Raw genomic sequence first — 24,647 nt, forward strand, 5'->3', positions numbered from 1 at the left:
ATGTACACGACGAATGGACCTCATTAATATACCTGACTAATGCACCTCATTAATGTCCCCGACTAATGGACCTCATTAATGTACCCGACTAATGCACCTCATTAATGTACACGACTAATGCACCTCATTAATATACCTAACTAATGGACCTCATTAATGTACCCGACTAATGGACCTCATTAATGTACATGACTAATGGACCTCATTAATGTACCTGACTAATGGACCTCATTAATGTACCTGACAAATGTACCTCATTAATATACCCGACTAATGCACCTCATTAATGTACCTGACCAATGGACCACATTAATATACCTGACTAATGCACCTCATTAATGTACCCGACTAATGCACCTCATTAATGTACCTGACTAATGCACCTCATTAATTTACCCGACTAATGCACCTCATTAATGTACCCGACTAATGCACCTCATTAATGTACCCAACTAATGCACCTCATTAATATACACGACTAATGGACCTTATTAATATACACGACTAATGGACCTCATTAATGTGCCCGACTAATGCACCTCATTAATGTACCCGACTAATGGACCTCATTAATGTACCCGACTAATGCACCTCATTAATGTACCCGACTAATGGACCTCATTAATATACACGACTAATGCACCTCATTAATGTACCCGACTAATGCACCTCATTAATGTACCCGACTAATGGGCCTCATTAATGTACCCGACTAATGGACCTCATTAATGTACCCGACGAATGGACCTCATTAATGTACACGACTAATGCACCTCTTTAATATACCTAACTAATGGACCTCATTAATGTACCCGACTAATGGACCTCATTAATGTACCCGACTAATGCTCTCATTAATGTACCCGACTAATGGACCTCATTAATGTACCCGACTAATGCATCTCATTAATATACCTGACTAATGGACCTCATTAACATACCCGACTAATGGACCTCATTAATGTACCCGACTAATGCACCTCATTAATGTACACGACTAATGGACCTCATTAATGTACATGACTAATGCACCTCATTAATATACCTGACTAATGGACCTCATTAATGTACACGACTAATGGACCTCATTAATGTACCTGACTAATGGACCTCATTAATATACCCGACTAATGGACCTCATTAATGTACCCGACTAATGGACCTCATTAACGTACCCGACCAATGGACCTCATTAATATACACGACTAATGCACCTCATTAATGTACCCGACTAATGCACCTCATTAATGTACCCGACTAATGGGCCTCATTAATGTACCCGACTAATGGGCCTCATTAATGTACCCGACTAATGGACCTCATTAATGCACCCGACGAATGGACCTCATTAATGTACACGACTAATGCACCTCATTAATATACCTAACGAATGGACCTCATTAATGTACCCGACTAATGGACCTCATTAATGTACCCGACTAATGGACCTCATTAATGTACCCGACTAATGCACCTCATTAATATACCTGACTAATGGACCTCATTAACATACCCGACTAATGGACCTCATTAATGTACCCGACTAATGCACCTCATTAATGTACACGACTAATGGACCTCATTAATGTACACGACTAATGCACCTCATTAATATACCTGACTAATGGACCTCATTAATGTACACGACTAATGGACCTCATTAATGTACCTGACTAATGGACCTCATTAATATACCCGACTAATGGACCTCATTAATGTACCCGACTAATGGACCTCATTAATGTACCCGACTAATGGACCTCATTAATATACACGACTAATGCACCTCATTAATGTACCCGACTAATGCACCTCATTAATGTACCCGACTAATGGGCCTCATTAATGTACCCGACTAATGGGCCTCATTAATGTACCCGACTAATGGACCTCATTAATGTACACGACTAATGCACCTCATTAATATACCTAACTAATGGACCTCATTAATGTACCCGACTAATGGACCTCATTAATGTACCCGACTAATGCCCTCATTAATGTACCCGACTAATGGACCTCATTAATGTACCCGACTAATGCACCTCATTAATATACCTGACTAATGGACCTCATTAACATACCCGACTAATGGACCTCATTAATGTACCCGACTAATGCACCTCATTAATGTACACGACTAATGGACCTCATTAATGTACACGACTAATGCACCTCATTAATATACCCGACGAATGCACCTCATTAATGTACCCGACTAATGCACCTCATTAATGTACCCGACTAATGGACCTCATCAATGTACCCGACAAATGGACCTCATTAATGTACCCGACTAATGGACCTCATTAATGTACCCGACTAATGGACCTCATTAATGTACCCGACTAATGGACCTCATTAATGTACACGACTAATGCACCTCATTAATGTACCCGACTAATGCACCTCATTAATGTACCCGACTAATGCACCTCATTAATGTACCTGACTAATGCACCTCATTAATGTACCCGACTAATGGACCTCATTAATGTACCCGACTAATGGACCTCATTAATGTACCTGACTAATGCACCTCATTAATGTACCTGACTAATGCACCTCATTAATGTACCCGACGAATGGACCTCATTAATGTACCCGACTAATGGACCTCATTAATATGCACGACTAATGGACCTCATTAATGTACCCGACTAATGCACCTCATTAATGGACCCGACTAATGCACCTCATTAATGTACCCGACTAATGCACCTCATTAATGGACCCGACTAATGGACCTCATTAATGTACACGACTAATGGACCTCATTAATGTACCTGACTAATGCACCTCATTAATGTACCTGACTAATGGACCTCATTAATGTACCCGACTAATGCACCTCATTAATGTACCCGACTAATGGACCTCATTAATGTACCTGACTAATGCACCTCATTAATGTACCTGACTAATGCACCTCATTAATGTACACGACTGATGGACCTCATTAATGTACCTGACTAATGGACCTCATTAATGTACCCGACTAATGGACCTCATTAATGTACCCGACTAATGGACCTCATTAATGTACCCGACTAATGCACCTCATTAATGTACACGACTAATGGACCTCATTAATATACCCGACTAATGCACCTCATTAATGTACACGACTAATGGACCTCATTAATATACCCGAGTAATGGACCTCATTAATGTGCCCGACTAATGGACCTCATTAATATACACGACTAATGGACCTCATTAATGTACCCGACTAATGCACCTCATTAATATACACGACTAATGGACCTCATTAATGTACCCGACTAATGGACCTCATTAATGTACCCGACTAATGGACCTCATTAATGTACCCGACTAATGCACCTCATTAATGTACACGACTAATGCACCTCATTAATGTACACGACTAATGGACCTCATTAATGTACCCGACTAATGGACCTCATTAATGTACCCGACTAATGCACCTCATTAATGTACCTGACTAATGCACCTCATTAATACACCCGACTAATGCACTTCATGAATACACCCGACTAATGCACTTCATTAATATACCCAACTAATGTAACTCATTAACGTCCCCAACTAATGCACCTCATTAATGTACCCGACTAATGGACCTCATTAATGTACCCGACTAATGGACCTCATTAATATACCGGACAAATGCACCTCATTAATGTACCCGACTAATGCACCTCATTAATGTACGCGACTAATGGACCTCATTAATATACACGACTAATGGACCTCATTAATATACACGACTAATGCACCTCATTAATGTACCCGACTAATGCACCTCATTAATGTACCCGACTAATGGACCTCATTAATATACACGACTAATGCACCTCATTCATGTACCCGACTAATGCACCTCATTAATGTACCCGACTAATGCACCTCATTAATGTACCCGACGAATGCACCTCATTAATGTGCACGACTAATGGACCTCATTAATGTACCCGACTAATGCACCTCATTAATGGACCCGACTAATGGACCTCATTAATATGCCCGACTAATGTAACTCATTAACATACCCGACTAATGTACCTCATTAATGTACCCGACTAATGGACCTCATTAATGTACCCGACTAATGCACCTCATTAACATACCCGACTAATGCACCTCATTAATATACCCGGCTAATGGGCCTCATTAATACACCCGACTAATGCACTTCATTAATATACCCGACGAATGCACGTCATTAATGTACCCGACTAATGCACCTCATTAATATACCTGACTAATGCACCTCATTAATAAACCTGACTAATGCACCTTATTAACATACCCGACTAATGGACTTCATTAATATACCCGACGAATGCACGTCATTAATATACCTGACTAATGGACCTCATTAACATACCCGACTAATGAACCTCATTAATATACCTGACTAATGCACCTCATGAATATACCCGACTAATGCACCTTATTAACATACCCGACTAATGGACTTCATTAATATACCCGACGAATGCACGTCATTAATATACCTGACTAATGGACCTCATTAACATACCCGACTAATGAACCTCATTAATATACCTGACTAATGCACCTCATTAATATACCTGACTGATGCACCTCATTAATATACCCGGCTAATGGGCCTCATTAATACACCCGACTAATGCACTTCATTAATATACCCGACGAATGCACGTCATTAATGTACCCGACTAATGCACCTCATTAATATACCTGACTAATGCACCTCATTAATAAACCTGACTAATGCACCTTATTAACATACCCGACTAATGGACTTCATTAATATACCCGACGAATGCACGTCATCAATATACCCGACTAATGCACCACATTAATATACCCGACTAATGCACCTCATTAATATACCCGACTAATGCACCTTATTAACATATCTGACTAATGCACCTCATTAATATACTTGACCAATGCACCTCATTAATATACCTGACTAATGCACCTCATTAATATACCTGACTAATGCACCTTAACATAAACGATTAATGCACCACATTAATATACCCGACTAATGCACCTCATTAATATACCCGACTAATGCACCTTATTAACATATCTGACTAATGCACCTCATTAATATACCTGACCAATGCACCTCATTAATATACCTGACTAATGCACCTCATTAATATACCTGACTAATGCACCTTATCAATATCCCTGAATAATGCACCTAATTAATAAACCTGAAGAATGCACCTTAACATACCCGACTAATGCACCTTATTAATATACCTGACTAATGCACCTCATTAATATACCTGACTAATGCACCCTATTAATATACCCGACTAATGCACCTCATTAATATACCTGACTAATGCACCTCATTAATATACCCGACTAATACACCTTATTAACATACCCAACTAATGCACCTCATTAACATACCCGACTAATGCACCTTATTAACAGACCCGACTAATGCACCTCATTAATATACCCGACTAATGCACCTTATTAATATACCTGACTAATACACCTCATTAATATACCTGACTAATGCACCTCATTAGTATACCTGACTAATGCACCTTATTAACAAACCCGACTAATGCACCTCATTAATATACCTGACTAATGCACCTTATTAACATATCCAACTAATGCACCTCATTAATATACCCGACTAATGCACCTTATTAATATACCTGACCAATGCATTTTATAAACATTCCTGAATAATAATCTTATTAACATACCTTCGCAATGCACCTCATTAACATTCCTTAGCAATGCACTTTATTAACATACCTGACTAATGCACCTGATACCTGACTAATGTGCCTTATTAACATACCTGATTAATGCACCTTATCAACATACTTAATACTTCTTATTAACATTCCATGGGAATGCACCTTATTAACATACCTTACATGCACCTCATTAACATTCCTGACATTCTGACGAATGCACCTTCTTAATATTCCTTCCTAATGCAGCTGATTGACATGCTTTACTAACGCGCCTCATTAACATGCCTTACCATTGCAGTTTATTAATAAAACCTTATAATGAACTTTTCTAACATACCTTATAAACTCATCTCACTCGTATAGTTTACTAACGTTCCTTATAATTAAAATACCTTAAAAATGCAGCTTTCTAATGCACTTTACTAACCAATCATATTAATGCAGTAAACAATACGGAGGATAGTAACAGACTTCAGGAGGACATAGACAGATTGGTGAAATGGGCAGACACATGGCAGACGAAAATTGAGTGGAGCAGAGAAGTGTGAAGTGATTCATTTTGGTAGGAAGAATGAGGAAATGTAATATAAACTAAATGGTACCATTTTAAAGGGGGTGCAGGAACAGAGAGACCTGGGGGTGCACATACACAAATCTTTGAAGGTGACAGGACAAGTTGAAATGGCTGTTATAAAAGCATATGGGATCCTGGGCTTTATTACTAGAAGCATAGAGTACAAAAACAAGGTAGTTTTGCTAAATCTTTATAAATCACTGGTTAGGCCTCAGCTGGAATATTGTGTTCAATTCTGGGCTCCGCACTTTAGGAAGGATGTGAAGGCCATAGAGAGGGTGCAGAAGAGATTTACTAGAATGGTTCCAAGGATGAGGGAGTTCAGTTATGTGGAGAGACTGGAGAAGCTGGGATTGTTCTCCTCAGAGCAGAGAAGGTTAAGGGGAGATTTGATAGAGGTATCCAAAATTATGAACAGTTTTAACAGAGTGAATAAGGAGAAACTGTTTCCAGTGGCAGAAGGGTCAGTAACCAGAGGACACAGATTTAAGGTGATCGGCAAAAGAGCCAGAGGCGACATGAGGAAACATTTTTTGTGCAGTGAGTTGTGATGATCTGGAATGCACTGCCTGAAAGGGTGGTGGAAGCAGATTCAATAGTAACTTTCAAAAGGGAATTGGATAATTACTTGAAGGGAAAAAATTTACAGGGCGACGGGGAAAGAGCGGGGGAATGGGACTAATTGGATAGCTCCTTCAAAGAGCCGGCACATGCACGATGGGCTGAATGGCCTCCTCCTGTGCGGTACCTACTATGATATGATGACATTATGATGATGCATCTTACTAACATGTCTGTTTTGACAGGTGAAGGAAGCTTTTATGAAGAAGGTCAGCTTATCAGCGACTGGTTACTTCAGGTAAGTATGACTGTTAATTCTAACTGAGCCTATACATTGGTAGATAGCCCTGACCGAGCAGAACCTTAGGAAAAGTGAGGCAGTGACCACATTATGGTACGGGCTCAAATCAGCCCAAGGCCAGAGTGCAGCACACCCACCCCACCAAGGTTCAGAAGAGCAGGGAGAGACGATAAGGTAAATAAGGAACTAGTGGTTAGGTGACAGCCTGATTAGGTATTAAAAGCCTTATATTTAGGAGGAACAGGAGACTGAGGAAGGTCAGGGGTTCCACAGATCCTGGGAAAGAACGTTAGAGTAGGAGATGGAGCAATGAAGTCTCAACTGATTGACTTACGTTGATGCTTGTGAGACAGTAATCCAATATCATTGTCCAGCATGCTTTGTGAAATAGGCTAACTGAGGGCAGCAAAGGCTCATGGGCGTGATTATCACTTAGAACTACAAACAGAGCTTTTGGAAAGTTACAGACTTATTGCATTCATGGGAACAGGAGTGTGTTATCAGCTTCAAGGTCTGAAACGTCTTGTGATGAAATGGCCTTGTGGTTGCTCACCTCCATTGTCTGGTGGATGAGATAAGAATTAGAGACACATCTCTACATGGAAAATGATGGTGTCGTGCAAGCATGTTAAATAGGATGAAAGGGGGTGGGAATGGTGACAAACACAATATAAGAACAGCCAAAGACCCCAGTTAGTTAGAGTTCTCAAAACTCAGCGACGTAGGGCTGATACGAGGAAGCCTGACTACCTACTCCTGGCACAGGTTTGTCTGTTTAGGCAAACCAATGTATGTCTTATATCATCGCTAGTATTGTTTTAAACCAATGTATGTCTTATATCATCGCTAGTATTGTTTTAAACCTATGTATGTCTTATATCATTGCGAGTAAATTGTAGTTGCATTTATGTTTAGGTAGGTGAATGAAACTATCTCTTTCGAGTTCAGTGGCATGGATTATTTATTTAAAGAATACGGAGTGGAGGAGTAAGATTTAAACAACTCTTATTGTTTAACAACACTCACAATGCTTTACCAAATGAAGCAGTTTTACAAGGTGATTAAACTCTCCATCACGCCCTGGGACGCCAGGGGCCTGGGCACTGGGAAAGGAGCACGAGGTAGGTCCAGAGTCATCGTCACTGGGACAGGAGCATGAGGTAGATCCAGAGTCACAGCCACTGGGAAAGGAGCACGAGGTAGATCCAGAGTCACAGCCACTGGGAAAGGAGCACGAGGTAGATCCAGAGTCACAGCCACTGGGAAAGGAGCACGAGGTAGATCCAGAGTCACGGACACTGGGAAAGGAGCACGAGGTAGATCCAGAGTCACAGCCACTGGGAAAGGAGCACGAGGTAGATCCAGAGTCACAGCCACTGGGAAAGGAGCACGAGGTAGATCCAGAGTCATCGTCACTGGGACAGGAACACGAGGTAGATCCAGAGTCATCGTCACTGGGACTGGAAAACGAAGTAGATCCAGAGTCAACGTCACTGGGAACAGGAACATGAGGTAGATCCAGAGTCATTATCACTGGGACAGGAACACGAGGTAGGTGCAGAGTCATCGTCACTGAGACAGGAATACGAGGTAGCTCCAGACTCACAGACACTGGAATAGGAACGGGAGTTAGATCCAGAGTCCTGTGTCATAAGGAACATGGGGTAGAGTCTACTCAATAGGCAGAAAAGACATATACATCACCTATATCCATAACAATGGGCCACAATTTGCTGTAGCAGAGCAGTTGAGTAGATAGGGCCGATACTCTCTGGAGTTTAGAAGAATGAGAGGTGATCGCATTGAAACATATAAGATTCTGAGGGGGCTTGACAGAGTAGATGCTGAGAGGCTGTTTCCCCTGGCTGGAGAGTCTAGATCTGGAGGCTATAGTCTCAGGATAAAGGGTCGGCCATTTAAGACTAAGATAAGGAGGAATTTCTTGGGAATCTTTGGAATTCTCTATCCCAGAAAACCCTGTGGATGCTGAGTCAGCTGATATCGATAGATTTTTGGACTCTAGGGGAATCAAGGGATAGGGCAAGAATGTTGAGGTCAAAGATCAGCCATGATCTGATTGAATGACGGAGCAGGCTCGAGGGGCCGTATGGCCTACTCCTGCTCCTATTTCTTATGTTCTTATCTCATGGCGTCTGCCGTTAGTTAGACTTTCGCTTGCACATTTAGGTTTTAAAATTTTTTGCGTGGCAAGTTACTGAAAGTGTGAGCTTAAAATGGTTCATTCTCGGATTGGCAACCAGTAACCAGTGGTGTTCCACAGGGGTCGGTGCTGGGTCCCCAACTCTTCACAATCTATATTAACGATTTGGAGGAGGGGACCGAGTGCAACATATGAAAATTTGCAGATGATACAAAGATGGGAGGGAAAGTAGAGAGTGAGGAGGACATAAAAAACCGTCAAGGGGATATAGACAGGCTGGGTGAGTGGGCGGAGATTTGGCAGATGCAATACAATATTGGAAAATATGAGGTTATGAACTTTGGCAGGAAAAATCAGAGAGCAAGTTATTATCTTAAAGGCGAGAAACTGGAAAGTACTGCAGTTCAAAGGGATCTGGGGGTCCTAGTGCAAGAAGATCAAAAAGTTAGTATGCAGGTGCAGCAGGTGATCAAGAAAGCCAACGGAATGTTGGCATTTATTGCTAGGGGGATAGAATATAAAAACAAGGAGGTATTGCTGCAGTTATATAAGGTATTGGTGAGACCGCATACTGCATACAGTTTTGGTGTCCACACTTAAGAAAAGACATACTTGCTCTCGAGGCAGTACAAAGAAGGTTCACTCGGTTAATCCCAGGGATGAGGGGGTGGACATATGAGGAGAGGTTGAGTAGATTGGGACTCTACTCATTGGAGTTCAGAAGAATGAGAGGCGATCTTATTGAAACATATAAGATTGTGAAGGGGCTTGATCGGGTGGATGCGGTAAGGATGTTCCCAAGGATGGGTGAAACTAGAACTAGGGGGCATAATCTTAGAATAAGGGGCTGCTCCTTCAAAACTGAGATGAGGAGAAACTTCTTCACTCAGAGGGTGGTAGGTCTGTGGAATTTGCTGCCCCAGGAAGCTGTGGAAGCTGCATCATTAAATAAATTTAAAACAGAAATAGACAGTTTCCTAGAAGTAAAGGGAATTAGGGGTTATGGGGAGCGGGCAGGAAATTGGACATGAAGCTGAGCTCTGTGCGTGGCGGAGAGGGCCCAGGGGCTGAGTGGCCGGGTCCTGATTCTACTTCTTGTGTTCTTTAGATTTGTGGTTGGGATCAGATCAGCCATGATCTTATTGAATGGCGGAGCAGGCTCGAGGGGCAGATTGGCCTACTCCTGCTCCTATTTCTTATGTTCTTATAACGTCGCAGGGAGAGAAACAGGGCATCTGGGACTTGAGTGAACAGGGCAAGCAACTGGGTATCTCCTTAATCTATCTGATTGAAGGATTGGGAAATTACCAGTGCAAGGACTGAGAAGGAAGTGTAAATTAGAGTGGGTGAATTCAATGTCAAATCAGGTACAGAAAGAAATAAAGAGAGGGAAAGAAAGATTGGATTAAGAGAAAGACAGAAAGGAAAAGTAAAAAAAATAAGATTTTACATTTTTAAAATCTCCAACAATTAAACCCTGAAGGAATGAGACTGCACACTTGTAATAGTTAATTTTCAGTGCCAGAGAGGTTGACTGGCAGTAATTAACACTTATCATGTTGTTAAAAGGATACTTAGACTGAAATGGACAAGACTGAACTTTCTGTGGTGAGTTTAGTTTGTATCCACTGGGCAAATACAGGAACTTCACGCTGTTCAGTGCATTTCAATGGTGAGGCAGACAGTGAGATGCTGTTTTCACGAAGCTAACACGGGAGGGGCGCATCTCGGACAGCAACTTCTGGATATTTGAGTTTAGCCGCACATCTGCCCCTCGCCTGAAGTTGCTGTACCGTTTACACATCGATAACAGCGAGGGCCATTAGCCTCACCGTTATTTTGACAGTAAATTATGGCCCAAATTAAAACAGCCACTATGACCTCTCTTTGACCTGTTAGGCGTGCTGCTCAAAGTGTTTCGTTTGGCCTACTGCTGCTGCAGCCCACCCCCCCCGCCCAAATCCATTTATTGGGTTTAGTAGTTTTAGCGAAAGGGAAGTTGAAAAGTATCTGGTCACCAGCAGCCTCCCAGCTTCTAACTCTGTTCTGCTGGGAATTGCATTAAACATTTTTAAGGCTTCGATGTAACTACTCCTGTGGTCGTTAATGAGGCCAATGTGAGACTGAGCTCGAAAGTAAAAGGATGTGTGTATTGGTCACTTTAGGGGCGAGGATTTATTCATGGACTGGGAGAAAGGTGAAGGAACAGTGGGCAGCTACATGACCTTCGGAGTTGCCTGTTCTGAGGTGGAGATCGACTGCCTGACAGGAGACCATAAGGTAAACAGGAGGGATGGGAATAGGAGCCAGAGATTATAGGAGGAGGGGGAATCTGATGAATAATACGAACAATCTATGAGGAAAGGTTAACGAGGTTGGGTTTGTTTTCTTTGAAAATAAAAAGAGAATTCAAGATGAGGCAGTTGCAGTTTTGAAGGTTATGAAGGGACTCTCCCTGGGGTACAGGTCCCCTCCTCTCCTGAAGGTGCTGACTCTCCCTGGGGTACAGGTCCCCTCCTCTCCTGAAGGTGCTGACTCTCACTGGGGTACAGGTCCCCTCCTTTCCTGAAGGTGCTGTCTCTCCTTGGGGTACAGGTCCCCTCCTCTCCTGAAGGTGCTGTCTCTCCTTGGGGTACAGGTCCCCTCCTCTCCTGAAGGTGCTGACTCTCACTGGGGTACAGGTCCCCTCCTCTCCTGAAGGTGCTGACTCCCCCTGGGGTACAGGTCCCCTCCTCTCCTGAAGGTGCTGACTCTCACTTGGGTATGGGTCCCCTCCTTTCCTGAAGGTGCTGACTCTCACATGTTAATTCTATCTATGTGATTGAATCGCCTTGAAGCCTCTTTGCATCTTCCTCACAACTCATAATCCCACTTAGTTTGTGTCATCAGCAAACATGGAAATATACATTTGGTTCCCTCATCCAAATCATTGATATATATTGTGAATAGCTGGGACCCAAGCACTGATCCCTGCGGTACCCCACTAGTCTCCGCCTGCTACCCCAAAAAAGACCCATTTATTCCTACCCTTTGTTTCCTGTCTGTTAACCAATTTTCAGTCTATGCCAGTATATTACCACCAATCCCATGTGCTTTAATTTTGCACACTAACCTCTTATGTGGGACTTTATCAAAGGCCTCCTGAAAATCCAAATACACCACATCCACTGGTTCTCCCTTATCTATTCTACCAGTTAAATCCTCAAAAAACTCCAGTAGGTTTGACAAACACGATTTCCCTTTCATAAATTCATGCTGACTTTGACTAATCCCGTTGATATTTTCTAAGTGTCCTGTTATCACATCCTTTATAATAGACTCCAGCATTTTCCCTACTACTGAGGTTAGGCTAACTGGTCTGTAGTTCCCTGTTTTCTCTCTCCCTCCTTTTTTAAATAGTGGGGTTACATTTGCTACCCTCCAATCTGCAGGAACTGTTCCATAATCAATAGAATTTTGGAAGATGACAACTAATGCATCCACTATTTCTTTGGCTACCTCTTTTAGTACTCTGGGATGCAGATTATCAGGCCCTGGGGATTTATTGGCTTTCAGTCCCATTAATTTCTCCAGCACTATATTTTTACTAATACTAATTTCCTTTGATTCCTCCTTCTCACTAGACCCTTGGTTCCCTAACATTTCTGGGAAGTTATTTGTGTCCTCTTCCGTGAAGACAGAACCAAAGTATTTGTTTAATTGCTCTGCCATTTCCTTGTTCCTCATTATAAATTCTCCCGTTTCTGACTGTAAGGGACCTACATTTGTCTTCACTAGTCTTTCTTTTTACATACTTGTAGAAGCTTTTACAGTCTGCTTTTATGTTCCTTGCAAGTTTACTCTCATACTCTATTTTCCCCTCTTAATCAATCTCTTGGTCCTTTTTGGCTGAATTCTAAACTGTCCCCAATCCTCAGGCTTGCTACTTTTTCTGGCAACTTTATATGACTCCTCTTTGGATCTAATGCTATCCTTAATTTCTTTTGTTAACCATGGTTGGGCCACTTTTCCTTTTGTGTTTTTCTGTCAGAAACGAATGTATAACTGTTGCAATTCGTGCATTCGTTCCTTAAATGTTAGCCATTGCCGGTCCGCCTTTTAATGAAGCTTCCCAATCTATCATAGCCAACTCACTCCTCATACCTTCGTAGTTTCCTTGGTTAAGATTTAGGACCCTAGTTTCAGATTGGACTACTTCACTTTCCATCTCAATGAAGAATTCTATCATGTTATGGTCACTCTTCCCTAAAGGATCCCGCGCAACAAGATTATTAATTAACCCCTCCTCATAGCACAATACCCAATCTAGGATAGCCTGTTCCCTGGTTGGCTCCTCAACGTACTGGTCTAAAAAACCACCTCGTACACGCTCGAGGAATTCATCCTCCACAGTATTATTGCTAATTTGGCTTGGCCAGTCTATATGTAGATTAAAGTCACCCATGATTTCTGTCGTACCCTTGTTACATGCATCTCTAATTTCCTGTTTGATCCCATCCCCTACATTACTACTACTGTTTGGAGGCCTATAGACAACTCCCACCAGTATTTTCTGCCCCCTGGTGCTTCTTAACTCCACCCAGACTGATTCTACATCTTGATTTTCTGAGCCAATATCCTTTCTCATTATTGCTCTGATTTCATCCTTTACTAACAATGCCACCCCACCTCCTTTTCCTTTTTGCCTGTCCTTCCTAAATATCGAATACCCTTGGATATTCAGCACCCATCCTTGGTCACCCTGCAGCCATGTCTCCGTAATTGCAATTATATCATATCCGTTGAAATCTATTTGCGCTGTTAATTCGTCTACCTTATTACAAATGCTTCCTGAAGATGCAGATTTTCATTGGGGTTCAGGTCCCCATCCCCCCTGAAGGTGTTGACTCTCACAGGGGTACAGTCCCCTCCTCTCCTGAAGCTGCTGACTCCCACTAAGGTACAGTCCCCACCTCTTCTGAATTACATAGAATTACTTAGAACGTACAGCACAGAAACAGGCCATTTGGCCCACCTGGTCCATGCTGGTGTTTATGCTCCACACGCGCCTCCTCCCACCCCTCTTTATCTCACCCTAACAGCATAACCTTCTATTCCTTTCTCCCTCATGTATTTACTCAGAGGGTTGTGAATCTTTGGAATTCTCTACCGCAGAGGGCTGTGGATGCTGAGTTGTTGAATATATTCAAGGCTGAGATCGATAGATTTTTGGACTCTAAGGGAATCAAGGGATATGGGGATGGGGCAGGAAAGTGGAGTTGAGGTTGAAGATCAGCCATGATCTGATTGAATGGCGGAGCAGGCTCGAGGGGCCGTATGGCCTACTCCTGCTCCTATTTCTTATGTTCTTCCCCTTAAATGTATCAAGAAATGATGCTAATCCACAACAATCGAGCAGTTTCCGATCATTTTAACTCACGAGATGTGTGTTCTGAACTCTCTCAGGTTATTTATATAAAACAAGATACCAATGAGTTAGCGAGTAGTTTGTTCTTTTCACTGCCGAGTTTGCTGAATGTCTGGAGACTGAACTCCTGTCTGTGGCTCACCTCTCACTCTCTCCTCTCACCTGTGCCAAGAATCCAGAGCCACAACAACCAGGAGAGGTACCCGGAGAGAATTACAGCCACACAGACTTACCCGAGCTGCTCAGAGGAGAGTTATAGGATCATTAGGAACAGGAGGAGGCCATTCAGCCCCTCGAGCCTGTTCAGCCATTTAATCAGATCATGGCTGCTCTTCAGTTTGAACACTGGGTAACAAGCAGCAAATCTAGAAATGGTCACATCATCGGAACAAAGTGTTGCAGTTTATTAGACCGGGAAGTACCAGGCTGTTGTCAATTTTGGATAATTATTACGGGGAAACACATGCCACCATCCTGGTGCTTTGTGATTGTGCTTTCTTTTGTTCTTATAGCAACCCTGTTATAATGATGCATAAATATATCTTAAAAAGACAGCATAGAAAATTTAACGTGACTCAATAGCTCAGATATCACCACAAATATCCATTCAGAAATCTCCAAAATTGTAGGTCTACAAAAATAAATGTGAAACTTAAATAAAGTTTTTGATATAGTCACTTGTACAAGATTATTTTCAATCTATTTCATACAAAGTGTGTGAATTGCAAATAGCAAATGATCTCCTGAAGACACGGACTCTCCCTGGGGTACGGGTCCCCTACTCTCCTGAAGGTGCTGACTCTCCTGGGGTACAAGTCCCCTCCTCTCCTGAAGGTGCTGACTCTCACTGGGGTACAGGTCCCCTCCTCTCCTGAAGGTGCTGACTCTCCTGGGGTATACTCCCTCCTCTCCTGAAGGTGCTGACTCTCCCTGGGGTACAGGTCCCCTCCTCTCCTGAAGGTGCTGACTCTCCCTGGGGTATACTCCCTCCTCTCTTGAAGGTGCTGACTCTCCCTGGGGTACAGGTCCCCTCCTCTCCTGAGGGCGTTATCTCTCACTGGGTTACGTGTCCCCTCCTCTCCTTCGGGTGCTGTCTCTCACTGGGTTACGTGTCCCCTCCTGTCCCGAGGGTGCTGTCTCTCACTGGGTTACGTGTCCCCTCCTCTCCCGAGGGTGCTGTCTCTCACTGAGTTACGTGTCCCCTCCTCTCCCAAGGTTGCTGTCTCTCACTGGGTTACGTGTCCCCTCCTCTCCTGAGGGTGCTGTCTCTCACTGAGTTACGTGTCCCCTCATCTCCTGAATGCTCTGGCTCTCACCGGGGAACAGTTCCATGGGTGGTGGATGGCCTTTTCTCCATCTCTTGCAAGTGCCTGTCCATTTATGAACTGGGGCTACAAAGATACAGGCTCAATATTATCACTTTTTGTTTTTTCTAATAAATGGAAACAGTCCACGTGAACTGGGCAGAAGCCCTGGGTTCAATCCTCAGTCTGTGCTGATCTCAGCCAGGGCTCCTGATCACTAGCTAGTGACTCCTGCTGAGAAGTGTGGGTACCAGGTGCAAAGAGGCTGGAGTTTAGCTGTGATGTCCTCTCATAGTCAGATATCCTGCATCCACACACTATCTACAGTCACACATGAGGAATGGCCAAGAGGATAAGGTACCGTAAGGGTCCCCAGCAAGAATCAGCCTTCAGGAGAGGAGGGGAAAGGGAAAAATCAATGAAAGTAAAGTTTAGATTCCCGGAAACCAAAATGTAAAAAAATAGCCGAATATATCAACAACATCTAGCAAATGGTAATGACAGCTACAGCTATAAAACACAGGCAGTGAGATATAAAATCTCATAAAATATCCCCAGATCATTCTGAATGCAGCATAGATCCTTCTGCACCAACTGCAGGTAAAAACAGTGGGTGAAGTTCAGCCAAGAATCTTAAAATTAGAGCCAGGCCATTCCGGAGTGAAATCAGGAAGCACGTTTTCACACACAGGGTAGTAGAAATTTGGAATTCTCTTCCCCCAAAATAGGTTGTGGATGCTGGGGGTCAATTGGAGCTTTCAAGACTGAGATTGATAGATTATTGTTCCGTAAGGATATCAAGGGATGTGGAGCCACGGTGGGAAAATGGAGTTGAGGTGCAGATCAGCCATGATCTAATTGAATGGCGGAGCAGGCTCAAGGGGCTGAATGGCCTCCTCCTGTTGCTAATGTTCCTAAGATATGTTTGGGTGTTTCTGGGATCCGAGCATGATTCAGGCTTGAACTCCCCTCATGTTACTTTGCTGAGCTGAGCACAGATCATATTTAATTCCAAAGCCCAGGACAGGAGATTTGGACAGTGGTCTCCAGAGTCCATACTCAGTGAAGCCCACTAACAATTGGGTTTCTTGCTTTGCAGAATATCAGGACGGACATTGTGATGGATGCGGGAAGCAGCTTAAACCCAGCTGTGGATATTGGACAGGTAGGTCACGCACGGTTTGTTGGAAACAGTTAGTGGAACTGACTGAAGGCGGCAACAATATAAGGAGAGGACGTATCTGTCTCCCGATTTTGATGGTATCCTCCCAAGATTTCCGTGCTGTCGGCAGCCGAGGGTATTAGCTGCGGAGTCTCACGATTTGTGGAGAGGCGGTATTACAATTTGCTCTCCATAGTGAGTTTGGGAGGCAACTGGAACCTGAACATTAACAAACGGCTGATGAAGGGCCTTACAGGGAGGCTGCTGCTTTCATCCACACTAAATCACGGATCAGGTCAAAGCTCTCGGTCCTGCCACATCCAGTCGTGAATGGTGGTGGACAATTAATCAAATAATGGAAGGAGGAGGCTCTGTAAACATTCCCATCCTCAACGATGGGACAGTCCAGCACGTGAGTGCAAAAGACAAGGCTAAAACGTTTGCAACCATCTTCAGCCAGAAATGCTGAGTGGATGATCCATCTCAGCCTCCTCCCGATATCCCCACCATCACAGAAGCCAGTCTTCAGCCAATTTGATTCACTCCACGTGATATCAAGAAACGGCTGAGTGCACTGGATACAGCAAAGGCTATGGGCCCCGACAGCATCCCAGCTGTAGTGCTGAAGACTTGCGCTCCAGAACTAGCTGCGCCTCTAGCCAAGCTGTTCCAGTACAGCTACAACACTGGCATCTACCCGACAATGTGGAAAATTGCCCAGGTATGTCCTGTCCACAAATCCGGCCAATTACCGCCCCATCAGTCTACTCTCAATCATCAGCAGGAAGGTGTCGTCGACAGTGCTATCAAGTGGCACTTACTCACCAATCACCTGCTCACCGATGCTCAGTTTGGGTTCCGCTATGACCACTCGGCTCCAGACCTCATTACAGCCTTGGTCCAAACATGGACAAAAGAGCTGAATTCCAGAGGTGAGGTGAGAGTGACTGCCCTTGACATCAAGGCAGCATTTGACCGAGTGTGGCACCAAGCAGCCCGAGTAAAATTGAAGTCAATGGGGATCAGGGGGAAAACTCTCCAGTGGCTGGAGTCATACCTAGCACAAAGGAAGATGGTAGTGATTGTTGGAGGCCAATCATCTCAGCCCCAGTATATTGCTGCAGGAGTTCCTCAGGGCAGTGTCTTAGGCCCAACCATCTTCAGCTGCTTCATCAATGACCTTCCCTCCATCATAAGGTCAGAAATGGAGATGTTCACTGATGATTGCACAGTGTTCAGTTCCATTAGCAACCCCTCAGATAATGAAGCAGTCCGTGCCCGCATGCAGCAAGACCTGGACAACATCCAGGCTTGGGCTGATAAGTGGCAAGTAACATTCACGCCAGACAAGTGCCAGGCAATGACCATCTCCAACAAGAGAGAGTCTAACCACCTCCCCTTGACATTCAACGGCATTACCATCGCCAAATCCCCCACCATCAACAACCTGGGGGTCACCATTGACCAGAAACTTAACTAGACCAGCCACATAAATACTGTGGCTACAAGAGCAGGTCAAAGGCTGGGTATTCTGTGGCGAGTGACTCACCTCCTGACTCCCCAAAGCCTTTCCACCATCTACAAGACACAAGTCAGGAGTGTGATGGAATACTCTCCACTTGCCTGGATGAGTGCAGCTCCAACAACACTCAAGAAGCTCGACACCATCCAGGACAAAGCAGCCCGCTTGATTGGCACCCCATCCACCACCCTAAACATTCACTCCCTTCACCACCGGCGCACCGTGGCTGCAGTGTGTACCATCCACTGCAGCAACTCGCCAAGGCTTCTGTGACAGCACCTCCAAAACCCGCGACCTCTACCACCTAGAAGGACAAGAGCAGCAGGCACATGGGAACAACACCACCTGCACGTTCCCCTCCAAGTCACACACCATCCCGACTTGGAAATATATCGCCGTTCCTTCATCGTCGCTGGGTCAAAATCCTGGAACTCCCTACCTAACGGAGCTGTGGGAGAACCTTCACCACACAGACTGCAGCGGTTCAAGAAGGCGGCTCACCACCACCCTTCTCAAGGGCAATTAGGGATGGGCAATAAATGCTGGCCTCGCCAGCGACGCCCACATCCCATGAACGAATGAAAAAAAATTCAATCTCAGAATTTGATCATCTTTACCAGACTATAAGCAATTGTTTTTGAAAGAGTTCCTTGGTATCAGCAAGTATAAATATATGTCTACCCCAGTATCAGTCCTTCAGTAGTTATCGGTAACAATATGGCCCCCTCTTGCAGATGTGACTGTCAACGGATTCACCATTCCACATTTCGCTGGTCTACCCAGGTGGGAAGGGCTGTTGGAGCTGGAATTTAGTGCTCTTCCAGCTCCTCCTCTTGGTCTTCAGTGAGAGAAAGGAAGAGGAATGCAGTTGGGTTAGCTGGCGTCAATCCAATAACCACTCTGCAAGGTTCCAATGAAGCTATCTGTCACGATGCAGGTTTTATTCCATTGTTATTGGGGTGTCCAACTGCCCACAGTGGTGTCACTGAAGTCAGGTGTCACTAGAGAACAAAGGAATAGCGAATTCAGAGTCATGTCCCATCAGTGTGTTGGAGAATTCATTAAAGTGCCATTCAACCTGCCTGGACTTTGGCTTCAATGAGTTGTGAGAGACACTGGTGTGTGCATGTGCAATGAATGATGCGCGCAAATGGCAATCATGTCAGTGTGGCCCAGGCTTGGACCCAGGCTTTTGTTAGGGAAGAATATGGAGCCAGGATTCCTGCTCCTGGTCATTATCCAGTGACTCCTGCTGGAAAAGGTGTGCATGTGGATAAAAGGTGAGGTTTGGATCAGGATTGGTTATGTTGAATAGCCTCTCACAGTCTACCTTCATGGGTTAAAAAAAAGGCCACCTGACTGAGGTATTGAGGGTTCCAAATGAAGTGTCAGCCCTGGCTAAGTGGGTAACACTCTTGCCTCTGAGTTAGAAGGTTGTGGGTTCAAGTCCCACCTCTAGAGACATGAGCACAAAATCTAGCCTTATACTTCAGTGTAGTACTGAGGGAGTGCTGCACTGTCAGAGTTGTCGTCTTTTAGATAAGACGTTAAGCCAAGGCCCCGTCTGCCCTCTCAGGTGGACGTAAAAGATCCCATGGCATTATTCTGAAGAAGATCAGGGGAGATCTCCCTCGTGTCCTGGTCAATATTTATCCCTCAACCAACATCACTAAAACAGATTATCTGGTCATTATCACATTGCTGTTTGGGGGATCTTGCTGTGTTCAAATTGGTTGCCACATTTCCTACATTACAATAGTGACTACACTTCAAAAGTACTTCATTGGCTGTAAAGCGCTTTGGGACGTCCTGAAGTCATGAAAGGTGCAAAAAAATGCAAGTTCTTTCTTTCTTTAGAAGGATCATTTAGAGCATAATCTTTGTGGCTGAGTAAAATCGGTTAAGTATTGATGTGAGTGATGCATATTCAAATTGATAATCTCTCACTTCCACTGTTTTACAGATTGAAGGTGCTTTTGCTCAAGGACTCGGGCTTTTCACCATGGAGGAGCTAAAATATTCTCCCAAAGGGGTGCTTTACACACAGGGTCCAGCCCAGTACAAGGTCCCTGCTGTTTGTGATATTCCAGAACAGTTGAACGTGTCTTTGTTATCAGGATCCCGGAATCCAAAAGCCATCCACTCCTCCAAAGTAAGTTCCAGATACCTTAACTGGGGCAATTAGGAACATAGGAACAGGAGGAGGCCATTCAGCCCCTCAAGCCTGTTCCGCCATTCAATGAGATCATGGCTGATCTGTATCCTAACTCCATTTACCCGCCTTGGTTCCATAACCCTTAATACCCTTGGCTAGGAAAAATCTATCAATCTCAGATTTATAATTATTAATTGAACTAGCATCGACTGCTTTTTGTGGTAGAGTTCCATACTTCCGCTACCCTTTGTGTGAAGAAGTGTTTCCTAACTTCTCTCCTGAATGGCTTAGCTCCGATTTTAAGGTTATGTCCCCTTGTCCTGGACTCCCCCACCAGTGGAAAAAGTTTCTCTCTTTCGACCACATCAATTCCTTTCAGAATCCTACTAACCTCAAACAAATCACCTCTTAACTTCTACATTCTAGGGTATACAAGCCTAGTTTATGTAATCTCTCCTCATAATTTAACCCTTGGACTCTGGTAACATTCTGGTGAATCTGCGCTGCACTCCTTCCAATATATCCTTTCTAAGGTGTGGTGCCCAGAACTATACACAGTACTCCCGATATGGTCGAACCAGGGCTTGGTGTAGCTGTAGCAAAACTTCCTCCCCTTTATATTCTCGCCCCCTACATATAAAGGCTAACATTCCATTCGCCTTTTTGATTATTTCTTGGACTTGACCACTGCATTTTAGTGATCTGTGTCCATGGACCCATATATCTCTTTGGACTTCCACTGTTCCTAGCTTTTCACCATTTAAAAAATATTCACATCTATCCTCTTTTGGTCCAAAATGGATGATCTCACACTTACCTGAATTGAAATCCATCTGCCACAATTTTGCCCACTCACTTAATCTATCAATGGCTCTTTGTATTTTTATGCTCCCGTCTACACTACGCCACCAATCTTTGTGGCATCGGCAAACATGGATATGTAGCTCTCTATTGTGCTATCTAAATCATTAATAAATATCATGAATAGTTGAGACCCAGCACAGATCCTTGTGAGACATCACAAGTCACTTCATTCCAAATCGAGTACATACCCATTATCCCTACTCTCTGTGTTTAGCTTACAGTCTCTTATGTGGAACCTTATCGAATGCCTTTGGGAAGTCCATATAAACTACATCCATAAACATTCCCCTGTCTACTACTTTAGTTACTTCCTCAAAAAATTCAATCGGGTTCGTTAGAAATGACCTACCCTTTGCAAATCCTTGTTGGTTCTCTCCAATCAGCTCAAATTTCTCTAAGTGCTCAGTCACCCTGTCCTTCATTATAAATTCCAATAACTTCCCCACAACAGATATTCGACTAACAGGTCTGCCATTTCCTTATTCCATTCACAATATTACCTGCATCTGTTTTTAAAGGGCCCACATTACCCTCGACTACCCTTTCTCTTCTAATATAATTGTAAAAACTTTTTGTGTTAATTTTGATATCCCTCACAAGTTTCTTTTCATATTCCCTTTTTGCACCTCTTACTATCTTTTTTGTCTTCCTCTGCTGTTCTCTGTTTCTCTCCCAGTCCCCTGGATCTACACTATTCTTTGTACTTTTGTATGCTCTTTCCTTTAGTTTTATTTTATCTCTCACTTCTTTTGTCGACCATGGCTGTTTTATTTGGTCAGTAGAGCTCTTGCCCCTGAGGGGTATATACTGGTCCTGTATTAAACTAAATTCTTTTTTGAACACCACCCACTGTTCATCTGTAGTTTTACTCAGTAACAGTTTTGACCAGTTTGCTGTCGTCAGTCATTGTCTCATCCCGTTAAAGTTAGTCTTACCAAAATCTAGAATGTTAGTAACTGTGTTATGTTTCTCTTTTTCAAACCTAACATTGACTTTGATCATATTATGATCACTGTTAGATAAATGTTCCCTTACTGTTAGACTATTAACTAAGTCTGGCTCATTACTTATTACTAAATCTAGTATGGCCTGCCCTCTCGTTGCTTCTAGAACATATTGCTCCAGAAAACTATCTTGAAAGCACTCAAGAAATTCACTACCTTTCTGATTTGAGCTACTCTGCTCTTCCCAATCTATATGAAAATTAGATTGGGCTGGGAGTCTGTGTCACACTAGGTTACATGTGTATATGTAACTTTGCTTAGATACTTAGAGCTCAGTGAGTAATGCCAATGTGGAACTGAGCTGCAGAGCAGAAGTTCCCAGGTTTATGTCCCAGTCTGCGATGTTCGGTAATGTCATCTGGGGTAGTGGTAGGAGAGCTACAATTGGGCTCAGCACCCCTGGGCTAGAGAGGGAAAAGCTGCAAATCTAACAGTCATGATCACTGCTGGAAAGAGATAGAGTGAGAAAGAGAGAGTGAGCGAGAGAGAAAGAGAGCGAGAGAGAGTGTGTGCGTGTGTCTGGCCAGCAGATGAGCAGAGAATCAGACTTGGCCATGATACATTCCCACGGTCAAATAGGCTGCTGCCACCAGGCTCATGTATAACAAATGGCCATTTGGGTGAGGTAGTGGAGTAACCGTATTATCACATTGGAGTAGGAATTAGCTGCTTCAAAGAGGGATGAATTGAAGAAGTAGGTATTGGTCCACAGCTTCATAAACCTCCTTTATTTCCCTTTAAACTCTAGGGTTTGGGTGAGCCAGCTGTGCTTGCCGGCTGTTCCGTGTTTTACGCCATTAAGGATGCAATCGCAGCAGCAAGAAAAGAGACGGGTTTAACGGGGACTTTCACTTTGAACAGTCCTTCCACCCCAGATCGGGTTCGCATGGCATGTGTTGACCAGTTCACTAAGATGGTAAGGCGGGCATTTTTGTTTTATCGCGGGTTTCTAATTATCGCAACACATTTGGTTCTGGCTATATCTCCTAGCGTCGTCGTCCTCTCTCATTGCAGGTTCCAGTCAGTGAGCCCGAATCCATTCCATGGGCCATCCTTGTGTGAACGACACTCGAGATAATGTCTCCACCCAGTAATACTGCTGCTACATAAGGCATTGCACGGTAAATCCACTGACACTTAGTGATCGAATCAACCGGACACACAACAGTTGGCAAAAGAGACCAGGCATCGTATAATCAGCTTTCAGAAGAGCATCACTGAATAAAATGAATGAATATCGAATGTCTCATTGTGGACAACCATATCTTGGTTTATATCTAGAGTCTCACTCTATTTCCTTGGTTCTTATTTTGTACTAAACTTCTTAGAAGTTTGAAGTATCAGAGATATTATACGGGGGGTGGAGAATTTACTCAATTTTACAAGCTGTACAATCTTATCCAATTACTCTACTAATTACTGTATTTGCTCGGATTCACTGGATAATTGAGCATATCGTAAGCAGTGGCTTTCATTAAGATTAAATTCTAATTTGTATTCTCAAAGACTGTCCAATCATTTTCCATGTCTGCATTCTGTTCCTAGTCATTGGTTTGGTGGTCACTTTTTTGTAGACCAGGGGACATTGGGTTGATTTGAATGTCTTCACACAAAGAGTGCTTGGGACATAGAACGGACTTCTGGGTAATGGGGTGGAGGCGCACACACTTGGAATCGTTTGCCGACTGTGATGAGGCGACAGTAGGATGCACCTCCCTCAGGTATCTATCTTGTGATCTGTGTTACCAAACTTCCCCACAGAAACAAAACAAGCCCCACATAGGCCTTTTTAAATTAAAATAATAGGGGTGACACTGAGTTGCCTCAACGTCACCAAACAAAAACATAAAATCAAATGCCCGAAGGTACCACTAATATAATAAAATAAACAAAAGGTCCAAATAAAATAACATGCTTA

The 24,647-nt window shown here is 43.5% G+C and overlaps 1 protein-coding gene across 1 annotated transcript in view; it reads left to right on the top strand.

The window, feature by feature from the left end:
• The window catches only part of LOC137310109 (aldehyde oxidase-like), a 235,854-nt gene extending 211,620 nt beyond the window's left edge, over window positions 1-24,234 (top strand). Inside the window, 6 exon segments of the mRNA XM_067978068.1 lie at window positions 7,095-7,147; window positions 11,477-11,591; window positions 17,122-17,187; window positions 20,670-20,858; window positions 23,478-23,645; window positions 23,744-24,234. Coding sequence (XP_067834169.1) covers window positions 7,095-7,147; window positions 11,477-11,591; window positions 17,122-17,187; window positions 20,670-20,858; window positions 23,478-23,645; window positions 23,744-23,791 — 639 coding nt within the window. The 3' untranslated portion in view covers window positions 23,792-24,234.
• The last annotated feature ends 413 nt before the right edge of the window (window positions 24,235-24,647 follow it).

Source organism: Heptranchias perlo, unplaced genomic scaffold (genome assembly GCF_035084215.1).
Source record: "Heptranchias perlo isolate sHepPer1 unplaced genomic scaffold, sHepPer1.hap1 HAP1_SCAFFOLD_218, whole genome shotgun sequence".
Taxonomy (NCBI): domain Eukaryota; kingdom Metazoa; phylum Chordata; class Chondrichthyes; order Hexanchiformes; family Hexanchidae; genus Heptranchias; species Heptranchias perlo.